At 39.8% G+C, this 15,534-nt stretch overlaps 1 protein-coding gene across 1 annotated transcript; it reads left to right on the top strand.

Moving 5' to 3' along the window:
• Nucleotides 1-334: 334 nt before the first annotated feature.
• MED17 (mediator complex subunit 17) lies at nt 335-13,372 on the top strand. The gene is made up of 12 exons (XM_062577875.1): nt 335-579; nt 932-1,098; nt 1,726-1,945; nt 3,189-3,325; nt 3,426-3,510; nt 4,542-4,694; nt 5,531-5,661; nt 6,729-6,913; nt 7,485-7,622; nt 8,683-8,800; nt 9,560-9,719; nt 12,986-13,372. Exons 1-12 carry the CDS (start codon nt 348-350, stop codon nt 13,189-13,191), a joined length of 1,932 nt encoding a protein of 643 aa, XP_062433859.1. The 5' UTR covers nt 335-347; the 3' UTR covers nt 13,192-13,372.
• Nucleotides 13,373-15,534: the final 2,162 nt, after the last annotated feature.

The following is a 15,534-nucleotide window of genomic DNA, read 5'->3' as shown; positions in this document are numbered from 1 at the left end:
CGGCCTGGGCCGCAGCCCCTCCGCCCGGGAACCGCGCCCGCTGCGGCTGCGGCTGCGGCCGGGCCCGCCTGCTACACCGGGCCGCACGGAAACTCGCCGCTTGCTTGGGTGAGCGGCTGAAGCGCCCGGCGCCGACACGAGGGAGCTGCTGCAGGGCGGCGCGGCGCGGCGCGGCTCGGCGCTGGGCCGGGCAGCGGGCTCGGAGCCGCCGCCGCCGCCGCCCCGGGCCAGCTCCGCCCCGCGGTGCCGCCGCCGCCGCTGCCGCCGCCGGGTCGTCCCCGCCCGGCACCCGTAGCCCGGCACGGCGCAGGCGCGGCGGCCGGGGCCGCGGCGGAGGGCGCGCCAAGATGGCGGGGGTGCCGGCGGTGCGCATCAGCATCGAGTCGGCGTGCGAGAAGCAGGTGCAGGAGGTGGGGCTGGATGGCAGCGAGACCTACCTGCAGCCGCTCTCCATGTCCCAGAACCTGGCGCGCCTGGCGCAGCGCATCGACTTCAGCCAGGGCTCCGGCTCCGAGGAGGACGAGCCGGGCTCGGCGGGCCGCGCCTGGGGCGAGCCGGGCGAGGCGGAGGATGAGGAAGGTGAGGGGTGGCGGGCCCGTGGCGCCGGCCCGGGGCCTGGGCTCTCTCGGCGGGCTGCAGCCCCCGGTGGCCCGCGGAGGGTGGAAGGGGCCCGGCTTGCAGCCCCACCGGCGCTTGGGCCTGGCTCGCCTTTCTGCTTGGCTGGCTGCAGCTTGGATCAGCATGGGTGTCAGTGTAGCAAGCAAATTGCAGTGGTGGAGAGGAAAAGGATAGATCCAGATGTTGGTCTTTTTCATTTCTTATTGCCTGGCAGTTTTAAGAACCAGCCTTACGTACTGTATTTTTTTTTTTTTTACAACCTTTATGTCATTTTGTTACTGGTTTGCTTTGTTGTTGTTTTGTTTTTTATTAGGATTGGTAAAGTTTCAGCCATCCCTCTGGCCTTGGGATTCAGTGAGGAACAACTTAAGAAGTGCCTTGACTGAGATGTGTGTGCTTTATGATGTCCTCAGCATTGTCAAGGATAAAAAATTCATGACTCTAGATCCAGTTGTACAAGATCCCCTTCCTCCAAAGCAGGTACAGTGCAGCTTATTCTATAGCTCATACAGAATCACAGAATGGCTGAGGCAGGAAGGGACCTATAGACGTCATGTAGTCCAGCCTGCCTTCTCAAGCAGGTTCATGTACAGCAAACTGCCCAGGACCCTGTCCTGACAGCTTTGAATATCTCCAAGAATGGAGACATTCAACCACAATATCTCTGGGCAGCCAATTTCAGTGCTCAGTTACCTTCATAGTAAAAAAAATTTTCATTAGATTCAGACAGGTCTTCCTCTGTTTTAGTTTGTGCCCGTTGCCTAAATACTAAAGATTTTATTTCACTGGCATTTCTTTTATGTAGTAATTACAAAACTTAATAAAATATTCATTGTATTGTCCTGGTTCATTGTGCTGTGGGTCAGTGGGAAGACTATGAAAGAGGCGCAAGACTGATTTCAAAGGCCTTTTTGCTTAAGCTCAGTCAAATGCTACTTGTGGCCATGTTCAGAAATTTATTTGAAATTACTTTCCTGTCAGTATTACATCTAGTAAAAAACTATTCATCAGTCATTGTCACTGCAGGTCGCTGTCAATCAATTTCTACTAATAATAGCTTTTGGAGAATTAAGATGTAAGTAGCTTCTTTTTTCTCCTTGCTACTAGAATCCTCAGTTTTTACAGTTAATTTCAAAAAAGAAGTCATTAGCAGGAGCGGCCCAAATCCTGTTGAAAGGAGCAGAAAGATTATCCAAATCAGTTGCAGAAAACCAGGAAAATAAACGACAAAGAGACTTCAACTCTGAACTGCTAAGGCTGAGACAACACTGGAAGCTCAGAAAAGTGGGAGACAAAATTCTTGGTGACCTCAGCTACAGAAGTGCAGGTATATAGTAGTATTTTTTCAGGAATTAACATTTTTGTCTTATTATTTTTGGTAACAAGAAAAACAGAAATATAATGAATTTATTAAAAAATACAGATAATAAAAGGATTGTGGTAACTGTAATTATGAGAAGAGGGAAGAAACTTGTTTTAATATGAGAAATATCTTTTCACCCATAACCTGAGAAAATGATTTTAAGGCCAAATGTTTAGAGCATTAATAAAGATACTGTTAAGGAGCAGTCCTGCATTGGCAGTGAGGTTGATCAGTTGACAGGTAGACCTTGTAAATCCTTGTCTTTTATCCATATTTAGTCTATAAAGAATTAAAAAAAGAACGTCTTGTATTTTTTTTCTGAGTGAGGACACAGACTTAGTATCCTAAATTGTACACTGTTGAGAATTGATACTGGGTCTGCCAATACATTACTAAATGAATTACAGTAGTAGAAAGTAACCTACTCAGAGTTCTGGAACCAACTATGGAATACAGAATTGAATACAGAATCTCGTCAAAATTAATATGTAAATACAATGCAGGCATCTGAACTAGTCTGTGCTAGGATTCTGTTGTAGTCGGTGAAAGGGAGAAGGACAATTTAGGGTTTTAATCATCTTGTGTTAATAAAGAAGCTGTAGATGTAGCCTGGGATATGCCCCTTTTTAGACAGTTCTTCCTAAACTAGATGAACTATGCCTTACATGTGAAAGGGATGCAATTAGGTCAGATGTAAGCATCTGCTTCTATCAATCCCACTGGAGTAAAAAACAGCTGCATGGCTGTTTTTTTACAGGCTCAGCACTGTAATAATTTTAATGTTGTTCGACGAACATAAACAGTATCACTAAAAATCAATAAGCATGTACACCTTCAGCTACCTGCTGGCAGAAATTCAGGCACTGAACGTTTTTAATAACCAAATAAGTTTCCCCTCCTTCTCTATGCATCTGCTGACATGATTTTAAAATACTGTTGTTGTTCTATAATTATTAAATACTGCTGGCAAAACTTACTACATAATATTGCACATTGCACACTGGAAGACTGAGAAGCTGCTGCACTGAATGGAGCTTTCTTATCTATGTATATCTTTTAAGAAGTAATTTGAGTTAATTGCTGGTAATATCTTGTGCAAACTGTGAGGTTTTCAGGGGCTTATACTCTAGTTTCAGAAGAATATGTATTTATGAGCTTCTTTATTTGCAGAAGATGCTAAATAGCATGTATGTTCTTCTCTTACTAGGTTCCCTTTTTCTTCATCATGGCACCTTCGAGGTGATAAAGAACACTGACATTGACCTGGATAAAAAGATACCTGAGGATTACTGTCCTCTGGATGTTCAAATACCAAGTGATTTGGAGGGATCAGCCTATATAAAGGTTTGTTAGAAACTTTAATAACATGATGTGGTTTTTGTTTTGTTGCTTATTTGCACACTTGCAATAAAGAAGAGATAGCAAATAACCTTCTCTTTCGCAGGTTTCTATTCAGAAACAAGCTCCAGACATTGGTGATCTTGGGACAGTTAATCTCTTTAAAAGACCTATGCCAAAATCAAAACCAGGTATGGCTGTATGTTTTTTTTTTCAGAGCACATTCTCAAGAAATATATTTGTGTATGATGTTTATTTGAAAACATTTGCATACAATTTGAAAGAAGAGTGAAAAATAGTGTTCCCTTGCTCTTATTTAAAGTGAAATTCTGTTTGTAGGGTGCTGCTTGATTTTAGAAACATGACACTTTCAAAGTCCATTACTCCATTTTGAAATAAAATTCTTAAGATTGTGTTCAAATATTCTGGAGCATCATCTGCCAGTCATTAAGAGCTTGAGCACATAACTGAAAGTAAACCAAGTTACTTCAGTTCAGCCAGTTAGAACCCATTAGCTCAACTGAATTAAATGACAGTCTGTTCACTCCTAATATTGTCCAAAATGCATCATTTGTTGCCATGGCTCACATGTTCTCTCTGAATTTGAGGCTGTTCTGGCAGCATGGGCATTGACTGCAGTGGCTCACCTGGCAGATAGTAGCTTGATTCTTTTGAAACATGCCGATATCTGAAACTGTTAATTTTTGGATTATGAAATAATCTTTAACTGTTTAGGATTTAAAAGAACATGATTTTAGTAGGTTTTTATTTTACAGTGGTCTGTGACCACAGTTGCTTGTGCTGTCTTAAATATAGACAGGATGTTGTATTGTGTAGATGTTTAACATGGCATTCAGGGTACGATATAGAGTTTGTGTATTTATTCAGACCATATTTTTCATGAGTTTTGGCCTGTAACAGCAGGCAGCTAAATTTAACATTATTTGGTAGCTCTTTGCAGAGTGAATTTAATAAAGCTGCAACTCATGAAAGCAGGGGTTCTGTAAGCAGTTTTCACAAAATATCTGAGAATATATGCTTAACTGAGGTAAAATTATAAAAAGATTCGGTTTGGATAGAGGATGCTGACTAGCTTATTAGTTTATCTGGTCTGTTCGTCTGATGCTCTATAGTTACTGCTCAGTATCTGACATCTGGGAGGAAAAAAAAAGTAGCCTCTCTCTATTTTTTTTTTCTGAAAAGAATCATTTAAATTTTTCAGGTTCTCCACACTGGCAGACAAAATTGGAGACTGCACAGAATGTTCTCTTATGTAAAGAAATTTTTGCCCAGCTGTCTCGAGAAGCTGTTCAAATTAAATCGCAAATTCCTCACATTGTTGTGAAGAATCAGATCATCTCCCAGCCTTTCCCAGGTAGAAGCTTTCTAATACTCTTCTTGTCCTAAGAATATGGAAACAGAGGATTACTTGTTTAAATCCAGCTTGCAGTTCTGATTTATGTGACTCTTTTAGGAAAGAGTGTTAATCTTGATCTTCAGAATTGTTGAAAATTTGAATTTCTTTACTTGAATTCTGAATTTTATTTTTCTGAGTAGTTAGAAAAATCCAACTAATGCACTTTATTTTTTGATATATTCATTTTTAATTGTTGTGTAGATTTTGTGAGGTTTTTTTTTATCAGTAATATTTAAAGTTGTCTTGTCAGCTGTAATGCTTTGTGCATACTGCAGTTCGGAGCTGTGCATAAGTTGTTGCTCCTGAATTGCATGCAGAGAAAACGTAAGATTTGATTTAAGTTACTGGGCTTCCAGAAGAACTAAGGCCAATACTTTTCCATGATGATAGTTAAATAGCATGGAGCCAGCTCAGAGTTGGCTGGTGAATCTTCTATTCCTTCAAGGGCTATACAAGTGAGATGATATAGGAAGAATATACTTCCGGATTGCTTAAAAAAATATATGATGGTTAATCATTCCTTCTATGTGTTATCTTGGGACTCTCCCTTTTTTTGTATATGATTGAGTCAGGGACATTGAATGTGAAATATGCATGTATAGTAGTTGGCCTGTCAACACTTAAGTGAATAACAAATCTTAGCTGCTTCCGGGGCTGTGTTCTCAGACATCATTGTTGGATTTTCTCTGAGACCATGAATACAGTTGTAATACCAATGACTCTAAAAGGTGAAGGAAAAAAGCTATAGTCTACTTGAAAATTGACTTTTTTTTTTCTTCATTTGCTGTGTACAGGTTTGCAGTTGTCTATTTCTCTGTGTCACTCTTCCAATGACAAAAAATCACAAAAATCTGCTTCTGAAAAACAGAATCCAGAAGATCATCTCTATGTTCTGGAACATAATTTGCATCAGCTTATCAGAGAGGTAATGCAGTCATGGTTAAGTACTGAAGAGACGTCGTTTTTTTTTTGTTTTGTTTTGCTCAGAATTTCACACAGGCTGTGACAGTGTTACAACAACAGAATACCACTAGAGGTCAGTCGATTTCTCCCTATTTGTGTAAGGTGACCTTGGTTCACTTTTAAATATGTATGAGTGATAGGGAGTTCCCAGTATGCTTCCGTGGAACACTGGTTCTGGACTAAATCTCAGGCCCAGCTGCTCACTTCAGAAGAGCAGCCATCTGATGTTTTTTCAGTACTGCCTTTTTCATTTGTGACTAACTGCTACTTGTCAAGCACTTAAAATAAGCATGTATGCAGACCATGCTCCCATGAGGAATGAACAGTCAATTATCGTAGTAACTTGCTTAATTTGAGGTCCATTCTCTGCTTCAGTGTTTTAGATTTTCTTACATTCTTTTAATCTAGTGGAAAGATGTGGTTGAGGTTGTGTCTGTTCAGGTAAGGGGGCTCAATTTCAGATGTCTTAAATGCTCTCTAGAACATGGTTTCGCAACCACGTATCTCCCTAGAGCATGATTATACAAGTTGTACAGTCATGGGGAATAGTCCAGTGGTTTAAACACTGAACAAGGATTCATGAGTTGCTGGCTTAGTGCCCAGCTCTGCTGCAAATTTCCTCTCATAACTTTGAACAGGTTGCTAAATCTTGCACCTTAATTTCATCTCTAAAGTGCTTCTTTATTTCTGTTTGACCAGTCTGCCTGTCTCTGGAGACTTGCTCCCTAAAGCTCTGGGATATGTAGGAGTCGTACTGCCAAATTTTTGTTGGCTTGCACTTTGCAATTCTTTTTTTAATAGCTTTCTCTTTGCTTTAACTTTTGAAAGACCACATACTCAGGGAAGGCAAAGTGTAAGTGTAAAGCTGGCTTTTTATAAAATGCTGTCAAATGCATAAAGCAAAAAAAAAAGAGGGGGGGCACTTTTTGAACACTTTTTGAAACATTGAAACACTTAGTGTGTGAAGCAGCATATTGTAGTATTACTTTTTCAATTATTACTTTCTCTTGTGATTGTTGTTTGTTGCAGTGTCACAAGCAAACTCTGAGCTCAACAGTGATGCCACATCCAGCTAGTGCACCTTTTGGCCATAAGAGAATGCGACTGGCAGGGCCCCAGGCGTTTGATAAAAACGATATCAGCTCTTTACAGTCCAATGAAGGACTTCTGGAAAAGATAATAAAACAGGCAAAACATATTTTTTTGAGACGCAGGTATGTCACGCCTCTTCTTATTCAAGCCATAATAAAATGTATCAGTGTAGACCACACTTGTTTTTTCAGTGTTCTTACAACTAGTTGCTTTTACTCTGCCTATTAAAATAGTGTTTATTTTTAAGTACTGACAATCAATAACATATCAAATATGTGCAAATAACAACCAGCTATTAAAAAAATAAAAAAAGTTCAGATTACTTTGAGATTTGTTTGTTACAGTTATGACATAGACTGCTGTCCATACTTTTTTTTTTAAGGGACTGCATAAATTTATTTCAATATTTCTGTTGTGTAGTGTTAAAGAAAAATCAAATAGCCAATACTGAGTTATGTAATTTTAATACTTCTGCAAGATGCGTAGGAAATAGTGTGCTCCACATACGCAACAAGTGTGCTTCATTTGCTGTTCAGGCGCCCAAACAGAACTCTGATCTACATGGTTCTGTAAAATTTGCATTTTTTTTGTATGCCACAAAATCAAACTACTAACCTACTCATTTCCTTTAAGCAAAGATAACTGCACAAACTGTCTAGATTATTGTGGGTAGAATATGTCTTTCTATTTTAGAACTGCTCGAACCATTGACAGTCTGGCCAGTCGTATTGAAGATCCTCAGATTCAGGCTCACTGGTCAAATATAAATGATGTTTATGAATCCAGTGTTAAAGTTCTAATAACTTCTCAGGGATATGAGCAGATATGCAAGTAAGTATGGAAAATTATATGAAAATGAAACGTACTTGTAAAGCTTACCTTTAGACTACAATGACTGAGTATATTAAAGTTGTTTCTCACAGGTTTAGGTCCAGCTTCAGACAGACCACTAAGAATGCGTTATTTGTATGTGAGTGTTTATTTGAAGGTGGTACAACTTAAAAGCAGAGCTTATCTGTAAACACTGCTTTCTGGATGGTGGAGAGAACAGCCACCAACAGAAAGCTGTTCACCCACCTTACACTGCATTTAATGAAGCAGCTTATTAAGTAGTTAATCAGAGCAACTGTGTTTGTGGGGTTTTTTGTTGTTCTTTTTTTTCCCCCGAAGAAGGAATCAAAGCTGAAAGTGGTGACAGAGAGGTATCTGTATTCTAAGTACCTTTGGATGTGCTGGATTCTAGGCTTCCAATCTATTTATGAAGAGCTAGTCAGTACTCAGTCCTAGCTTGATTACACAGGAACTGAAACATGAAACTAGCTCGAATTCATGCTATTAATTATGCACACTGTCATTAAAATAGGAGATTTCATGTTCCAGAAACAAATGTCTACATATTGACTGACAGTGAAATAACTAATGTGTAACAGTGGATGAACTGGTTGCTTCAGCTTCATTTTTCCACTTTGAGCAGTCCTCTTTGGCTCTCTCTTCACTGTGAAACAGATATGTTCACTGGTGCAGTCTCCAAGTCTCAGTCCCAGGGTATGTGTGGTGGTCGAGTCTTGGTCGCAGAGTAGAACAAGCCCTGGATTCGCATCATTTTTCTGTGCACTCTGAAGGGAAACCTGGTCATATAGGCAGGGAGGAAGTTGTGAGGCACTTCAGCACTTGAGTCTGGGAATCTGCTACACTTGTCCTGCAATGTAGAGATAGATGGTGAGTGATCAGATTGAAATGTTTGGTGTCACTGATGTATTCCACAGGCTTTGTACAATCTTCCTCTTAAGAGTTCTTACCAGTTAATGGGATTCTATGCTCTTAGAACAAGATACCTGTTTTCTTAAGTGCTCTTACACATTTGCAATAAGTATGCATCTTGTCTTCAAAGATCCATTCAGCTACAACTGAACATTGGAGTTGAACACATCAGAGTAGTGCATAGAGATGGAAGAGTTATTACATTGTCCCATCAAGAGCAAGAACTGCAGGATTTCCTTTTATCTCAGGTAGACTCTTATACATTGTTCTTCCCTTTGTTGTAGTGTTTTGGGGAACAGACATTCTGTTTGAGAACTTAGTCTTTCATTTGTCTCTGCAGAAAATGTTAGAAAAGTTCAAATAAAAATACTGAAAATAGGAAGGTGGATGACTGAAATTTTCATTCTGTTTATATAGTGACTTTAGCAACTAGTACTGTAACATAGTGCCAGCTTTTAAGGTCAGTAGCATTAATCAGAGGGTTTTTTTCCACCTATTTAAAATATATTTGTTTGTGCTACTCATCTTGGGAGCACCAAGATTTTTATTGACTTCAGAACAAGTCAATGGTAATACTTATTCTTGCAAATGGAGATTTCTTCTCACTTCCAAGAAGAAAAGATTGTTTCAAAATCCTATTTGTAACATTTTCTGTAGAGCTTATCAAAACTTATCAGAACTTATCAGAAGTTTTGGTTTATTGAAAGCAATACTTAAATAAAATGCAAAAGCCCATATGCCTGTGAAAGATTTATCTAGCTATGCAGCTTGTGTGTGTGCTTAATAAAGTGACCTGCTCTATCTGCAAAGGATCTATTCTAAGGCATGTATACTGCATAAACTTTTAAAATGATACCTTCAGTTCCTTTGAAACTAGAGAACATATAATACATGGTCACTTTTATAAATAATTACTGGGCAGTAGGAGAAAAAAGGTGGATAAAACAAACATGTAATTCATTCTGTGGTGCATATATTAAAGAGAAGACAAACCTCTTATCTTTCAGATGTCACAGCATCAAGTACATGCAGTTCAACAGTTGGCAAAAGTTATGGGATGGCATGTGCTGAGTTTCAGTAATCACGTTGGACTGGGGCCAGTGGAGAGTATTGGCAATGCATCAGCAATAACTGTAGCATCACCGAATGGAGACTATGCCATTTCAGGTATTAACTCTCTTGCAAATGTATATAAAATATACAAATATGTATTATATACATTTGCTTATATATTTATATATTTTATTTAATATATGTACTTATGTATATACAGGCTTTGTATGTCTGCTTCTAAAAACAATCTCAAAACTTTTATAGAATATTTTACTATAAATTGTCATTATTCTAGAAACAATTTCTTTTGCATATTGAATTGACACCAAAATAGAATTGGTACTTTGCCAAGTAAGCAATGTAATGTAACCATGGTATATTACCTTATTACACACTCTTGAAAACATTTCTTACAATTAGCAGCGAAAAAAAGTAATTGCAGAAGCAGTCAGGATTCTGAGAGAAGGGAACAAGGCAAATAGCAGGATTATAGGCCTGGACTTCAGGAGAGCAGACTTTGGCATCTTCAGGACTCTGCTTAGAAGAATTTTATGGAATATGGCCCTGGAGAGGAGAGTTCAGGAGAACTGGTTGATTTTATTTTTCCAAGGATCATTTCCTCTGTGCTCAAGAATGGTCCATCCTGATACATAGGAAGTCATGCAGACATGACAGAAGGACTGCATGGCATGGGTGAACAAGCAGCTCCTGGCTAAACTCAAACATAAAAGGAAGCACAGAAGAGAGAGAAGCAGGATCAGGTGACCCAAGAGGACTAGAGATACTGTCCGAGTATGCAGGGGTGGGGACAGGAAAGCTAAAGCCCGTGTGGGGTTGAATCTGGCAAGAGGCATGAAGGGCAGCAAGAAGGGCTTCCACAGGTATATCAGCAGCAAAATGAAGGCTGGGGAAGATGCGGACATGCTGCAGAATGGGGAGGGAATCTGTTGATATAGGATATGGAGATGGCTAAAGTACTCTGAGCCTCTATGTCTTTGCCTTTACTAGTAAGATCAGCTTTCAGGAATCCCAGGTCCCTGGCCCATAGGAAAATCTGGAGCAAGGAAGACTTACCCTCGGTAGAAAAGGATCAGGTTAGGGAACATTTAAATTAACTGACATATACAAGTCCTTGGGACCTGATGGGATGCATCCCTGAGTGCTTATGGTGCTGGCCAGTGTCATTGTGAGGCCACTCTTGAGTATCTTTGAAGGATCATGGTGACCAGAAGAGATTCCTTAGGACTAGAAGAAAGCAAATGTCACTACTGTCTTTAAGAAGGGCAAGAAAAACAATCCAGAGAAATACAGGCTGGTCAGGCTCACCTGATCCTTGGAGAGGGAATGTAAAAAAGCAATCCTGGAAGTTATTTCCAAATGTATTAAGAACAAGAAGGTGGTTAGGGGTAGTCACCATAGATTTATGATAGGGAAATCATGCCTGAGCAACCAGATAGCCACCTATGATGAAATAGCTAGCTTGGTGAATGAGGAAAGAACAGTGGATGTTTTTTATCTTGACTTTAACAAGGCTTTTGACACTGTCTCCCATAACATCCTCATTGACGAACTGATGAAGTTCACACTAGGTAAGTGGACAATGAGGTGGACTGAAAACTTGCTGAACTGCTGGGCTCACACAGCATGATTATTAGCGGCACCAAATCCAGCTGGAGGTTGGTCAGTAGTGATGTTCCCCCAGGGTTCAGTACTGGTGTCAATACTGTTTCAGCGTCTTCATTAATGATGTAGATGGTGGATGTGTACCCTCAGTAAATTATACAAAACTAGGAGTGATTGATACCTAGGTGGTTGTGCTGCCATTCAGAGGGACCTCAACAGGCTGGAGAAATGGGCTGAAAAGAACCTCATGAAGTTCAACAAAGGGAAATGTCAAGTCCTGCACCTAGGGAGGAATAACCCCATGCACCAGAACAAACTGGGAACCAACCAGCTGGAAAGCACTTTTGAGAATAGGACCTGGGGGTCGTGGTGGACAAGTTGGCCACGAGCCAGCAAAGTATGCTTGAGGGAAAGATGACCAACAGTATCATAGGCTATGTTAGGCAGAGCATTGCCAGCATGTCAAGGGAAGTGATCCTTTCCTCTGCCCAGCCCTGGTGAGATCACACCTGGGGTGCTGTGTCTGGTTCTGGCCTCTCCAGTACAAGAGACATGGACCTACTTGAGTGAGTCTAGTGCAAGGCCATGAAGAAGACTAAGAGATTGTAGCATCTGGTATATGTAAGGACGAGCAGAGAGAGCTGGGACTGTTCAAGCTGGAGAAGATGAGAGTTGAGGGGATCTTACCAATGTGTATCAATACCTGTTTGAGGGAGTAAAGAAGAGGGAGCCAGACTCTTCTCAGTGGTGTGCAGTGGCAGGACAAGAAGCAACAGGCACAAACTGAAATACAAGAAATTTTATAAGAAACTTTTTTGCTGTGAGGGTGATCAAACAATGAAACATATTTCCAGGAGAGGTTGTGGAGTTTCCTAACTGGACCCAGTCCTGGCAACCTGCTGTAGCAGACTCTGCTCTGAGCATGGGTTTGGGCTAGGCAACCTCCAGAGGTCCCTTCCCACCTCAGCTGTTCTGTGATTCTGAGAGGATCTTTCAAATGTAATGTAAAACTTTATGTACATAATATAGACTACAGAGGTAGTTGCTTCTGAGTCTAGATTTTGATCTAGATTTGTTACTTTTGGTCAGAGCATAAGATGTCTGTCTCCTGTGCTTGTAAAATCTGTTATGATGCTGCAGTGCAGTTTTCATCTCTTGCTAACTAAATTTGATTGTGCTGTTTGGGATAACTAAGCATAAGTCCTTATCTGCTTTTTTTTTTTTTTTTTTTCTTAAAAGCCTACTCCCACCAAACTTGCAGAGTTTTGTGATGAGAAAAGCAACAAAACAAACAGTGACTTCATTCCTGTGCCTTTGAGATAAATCCCCTAGGGGAAAAAAAATTATAGATTTCTTTAAGGAGAATTAGAAAGCACTTACTTTAACAGAGTGGTAAACAATACAACAAGTGTGAGAATTGCCAAAAAAGAATTTTGGAGTTCTTGACGTCATTGAGTGGGAAAAAGAAATGCCTTTTAAGGGTTTTGTTTGTTTTTATCATACTATTTCTCAGGTTTCCTCTAATCAGGAGCATGCAGTGCTAAAGCAGTAGGAATCATGGGGGAAAAGAGGACAATCAGAGAGAGCAAATGCAAAGATAAAAATTTTAATAAAATTATGTAAAGAGAACTTCCCTTGTTTGTTTTCAGCATTTCTGTAATTGACTAGACAGTAATGTATAGCATACTTGAAGAGCAATGTATAATATGAGGAATTTCTGAAGTGTGAAGTGCTCATAAAATCTCTGTTCATTACAGTGCGTAATGGTCCTGAAAGTGGTAGCAAAGTTATGGTTCAGTTTCCACGGAGTCAGTGCAAGGATCTTCCCAAAGGTGATGTACTGCAAGACAACAAGTGGAATCATCTTCGGGGGCCGTTCAAGGAAGTGCAGTGGAATAAAATGGAAGGACGCAACTTTGTGTATAAAATGGAACTCCTCATGGCTGCCCTAACTCCATGCTAATAATCCATCAGCTTCTCCATAGAGGCTTTACGTTTTCACTGCTGTGTGAAGGATCACTGTCAGCTCAATAAAAGGAAGTGGAACTTACAGGGCAATACAAGAAAGAGAAAACAAATTAATTTCCTGTACAGCTATGTCCATTGTAATGTTTATAATAAAATGTTCTCACTGACATACGAAACACGACTTTTGGAAAAAATTCCTTTCAGTAAAAGTTTAAAAATAAAATGACATACTAATTTACTGTTTCACACAGAGTTCAAACAGCATCAAAATTGTATCTTTGGAGATTTCTCTGTCTAGAGTAACACTATATCTGAGTAATTCATGTGATTTTCTTCTATCAAGTCGAAGTTTGTAGTCCTCTGCTGCATGAAAGATGCCTGCTCAGAGTGATTTCTCTCTCGCTTCCCCGCCTCCAAGTTTTTCTCAATAGATCTTTGCAGGCATTTCTGAAAGATTGTTAGAATTGACTTGGGCTATTGATAAGCTCTGGATGGCTTGGCTTGTAGGCTATCCTAGAAGAGAGTGGACTTGTTTGATCTAGAAGTGGAATAAAGGAGGAGAAGCAGAGCTCCCTTATCAAAAGTTAAGGTTGAAGAAAACTTGAGATTCAAGCAACAAGTCCTTGCTCTGTGTGATGTTCTTGAGTTAACATGAACTGTGTGCTGGTGTGTCCTCTGGGTCACACCCCCCCCCCTTTTTTTTTTTTTTTTTTTTTTTTTTTTTGAGAGAGAGAGGTATTTAATGATTTGAGAGCATTACAAAGTTGCAGCTTGTGGCAAGCTTCCTACCTCTGGTAGCCAGAGATGAGTGTATGTGGTGTCAGCTACTTTGGTTGTGAGTTTTGTCTTCGTCTTTTGCAAGCGTGTTGCAAGGAAGGGTCTTTACTTACAGAGCTCTCCTGACAATTTGAATTTGTGGGTAATTTTTTTGTGAGAGTATATGACTGAGCAGAAGCTGGGAACGTACATGCGGTATATCTTGGATCTCTGCACTCATGCTATTTTTCTTTTCTGCCCTGGTACTGATTATCATCCAGGACATCTTTTGAGTTCTTAAAATAACCAGGAGGTACTGTGGCTGTTTTGGTTGTAATTGTAGCTGCCTTGTAGTTTCTTTTAAGATGTTTCACAAAGCTTTTCTTTTGTTTGACAAATAATTGCTAAAGGTCTTTTTGAAACCTGTCTGTAGAACTGGTTTAGAATTATGTTCATATTATGTGTTTATAAGGGGTGTGTGTGTGTGTATATGAGAACTTTTTACATATGGCAGAGCAGGTTTGAATTGACCCATTGTATTTCTAAGGTGCCAGTTCTTAAGCAATAAAGAATAGCTACAGAAAATAAGTATGTTAAGCAGCTGCTTGTGGTAAGCTGCTGTTGTTCAGTGTGTATTCAAAGCAGCTGTTGTGCTTATGGTAGTACTTGCTAGTATGGAACACGCGGTTATTTCAGTGCATTGAAGTACTTCTGCTTAACTGAACTATGGGAGGGAAAAGATTCTGTTTTCAGCTTCTCATAAATTGTCTTGGATAACTCATGAAATTGAAAAAAAAACCAGCTGAAAATAATGTGTCTCTTTATCTTCTTGAAAGATGAGTGAATCCTATGCAGCATTTGTGATGCTTGTTCCTATATTACCTGCCTAGTAGACACTGTAGGATTGCAGGAAGAAAGAGGAGTTTATGCTTACTAAACAGTGGGTCAAAATTACCTGTTGTGTATCTGACTATAATAGTCCTGTTTTGACTCTGGCAACACAACAGATCTCTCAGTTGGAATATAAGTTCATAAAACTTGAAGTGTGTCTTCACACTTCGGTCTCTGTAACTTAAACAGGCCTGCACATAGCATTATCCTTTCTGTCAAATAAGCACTAATACTAAGGTCGTGGTCAAGCGATTAGCTTTTTCAGGGTTTCTTCCCTCCTGAAAAAAGCTAACAGATGCAAGAGGAACGCTTCTCGTGTGCTGCAGACATTGCACAAAGCATTAGTGGCAAAGACATTCCTTAAGATTTTCAGGCTTGGATGCCAAAGATTAACATTGTAAAACACGATTAGCGACCTTGAGAGCTTGACTTTTAAAAGTGATAATTCCTGTGTGGAATTCTATGTGGACATTAATGGAAAGCAGACCGAATATTAGACTCCTAATTTGAGAGAAAGAAGCTTGAAATTCTTGGTAATGTGTCTTTAAACATATGAAATGGATGATTAAGACCTTTAGATTGATTGCCAAAGCAATCTTGTGAACTTGGACATCTCTAATTAAAATTTAAATGCAAAATGCCTTAATGCCTTTGATCACTTGGAATGTTCTAAATATTAACTTTTGCTCCT

This window comes from Rhea pennata, chromosome 1, assembly GCF_028389875.1.
Source record: "Rhea pennata isolate bPtePen1 chromosome 1, bPtePen1.pri, whole genome shotgun sequence".
Taxonomy (NCBI): domain Eukaryota; kingdom Metazoa; phylum Chordata; class Aves; order Rheiformes; family Rheidae; genus Rhea; species Rhea pennata.
This window is presented reverse-complemented; position numbering and strand designations above follow the sequence as displayed.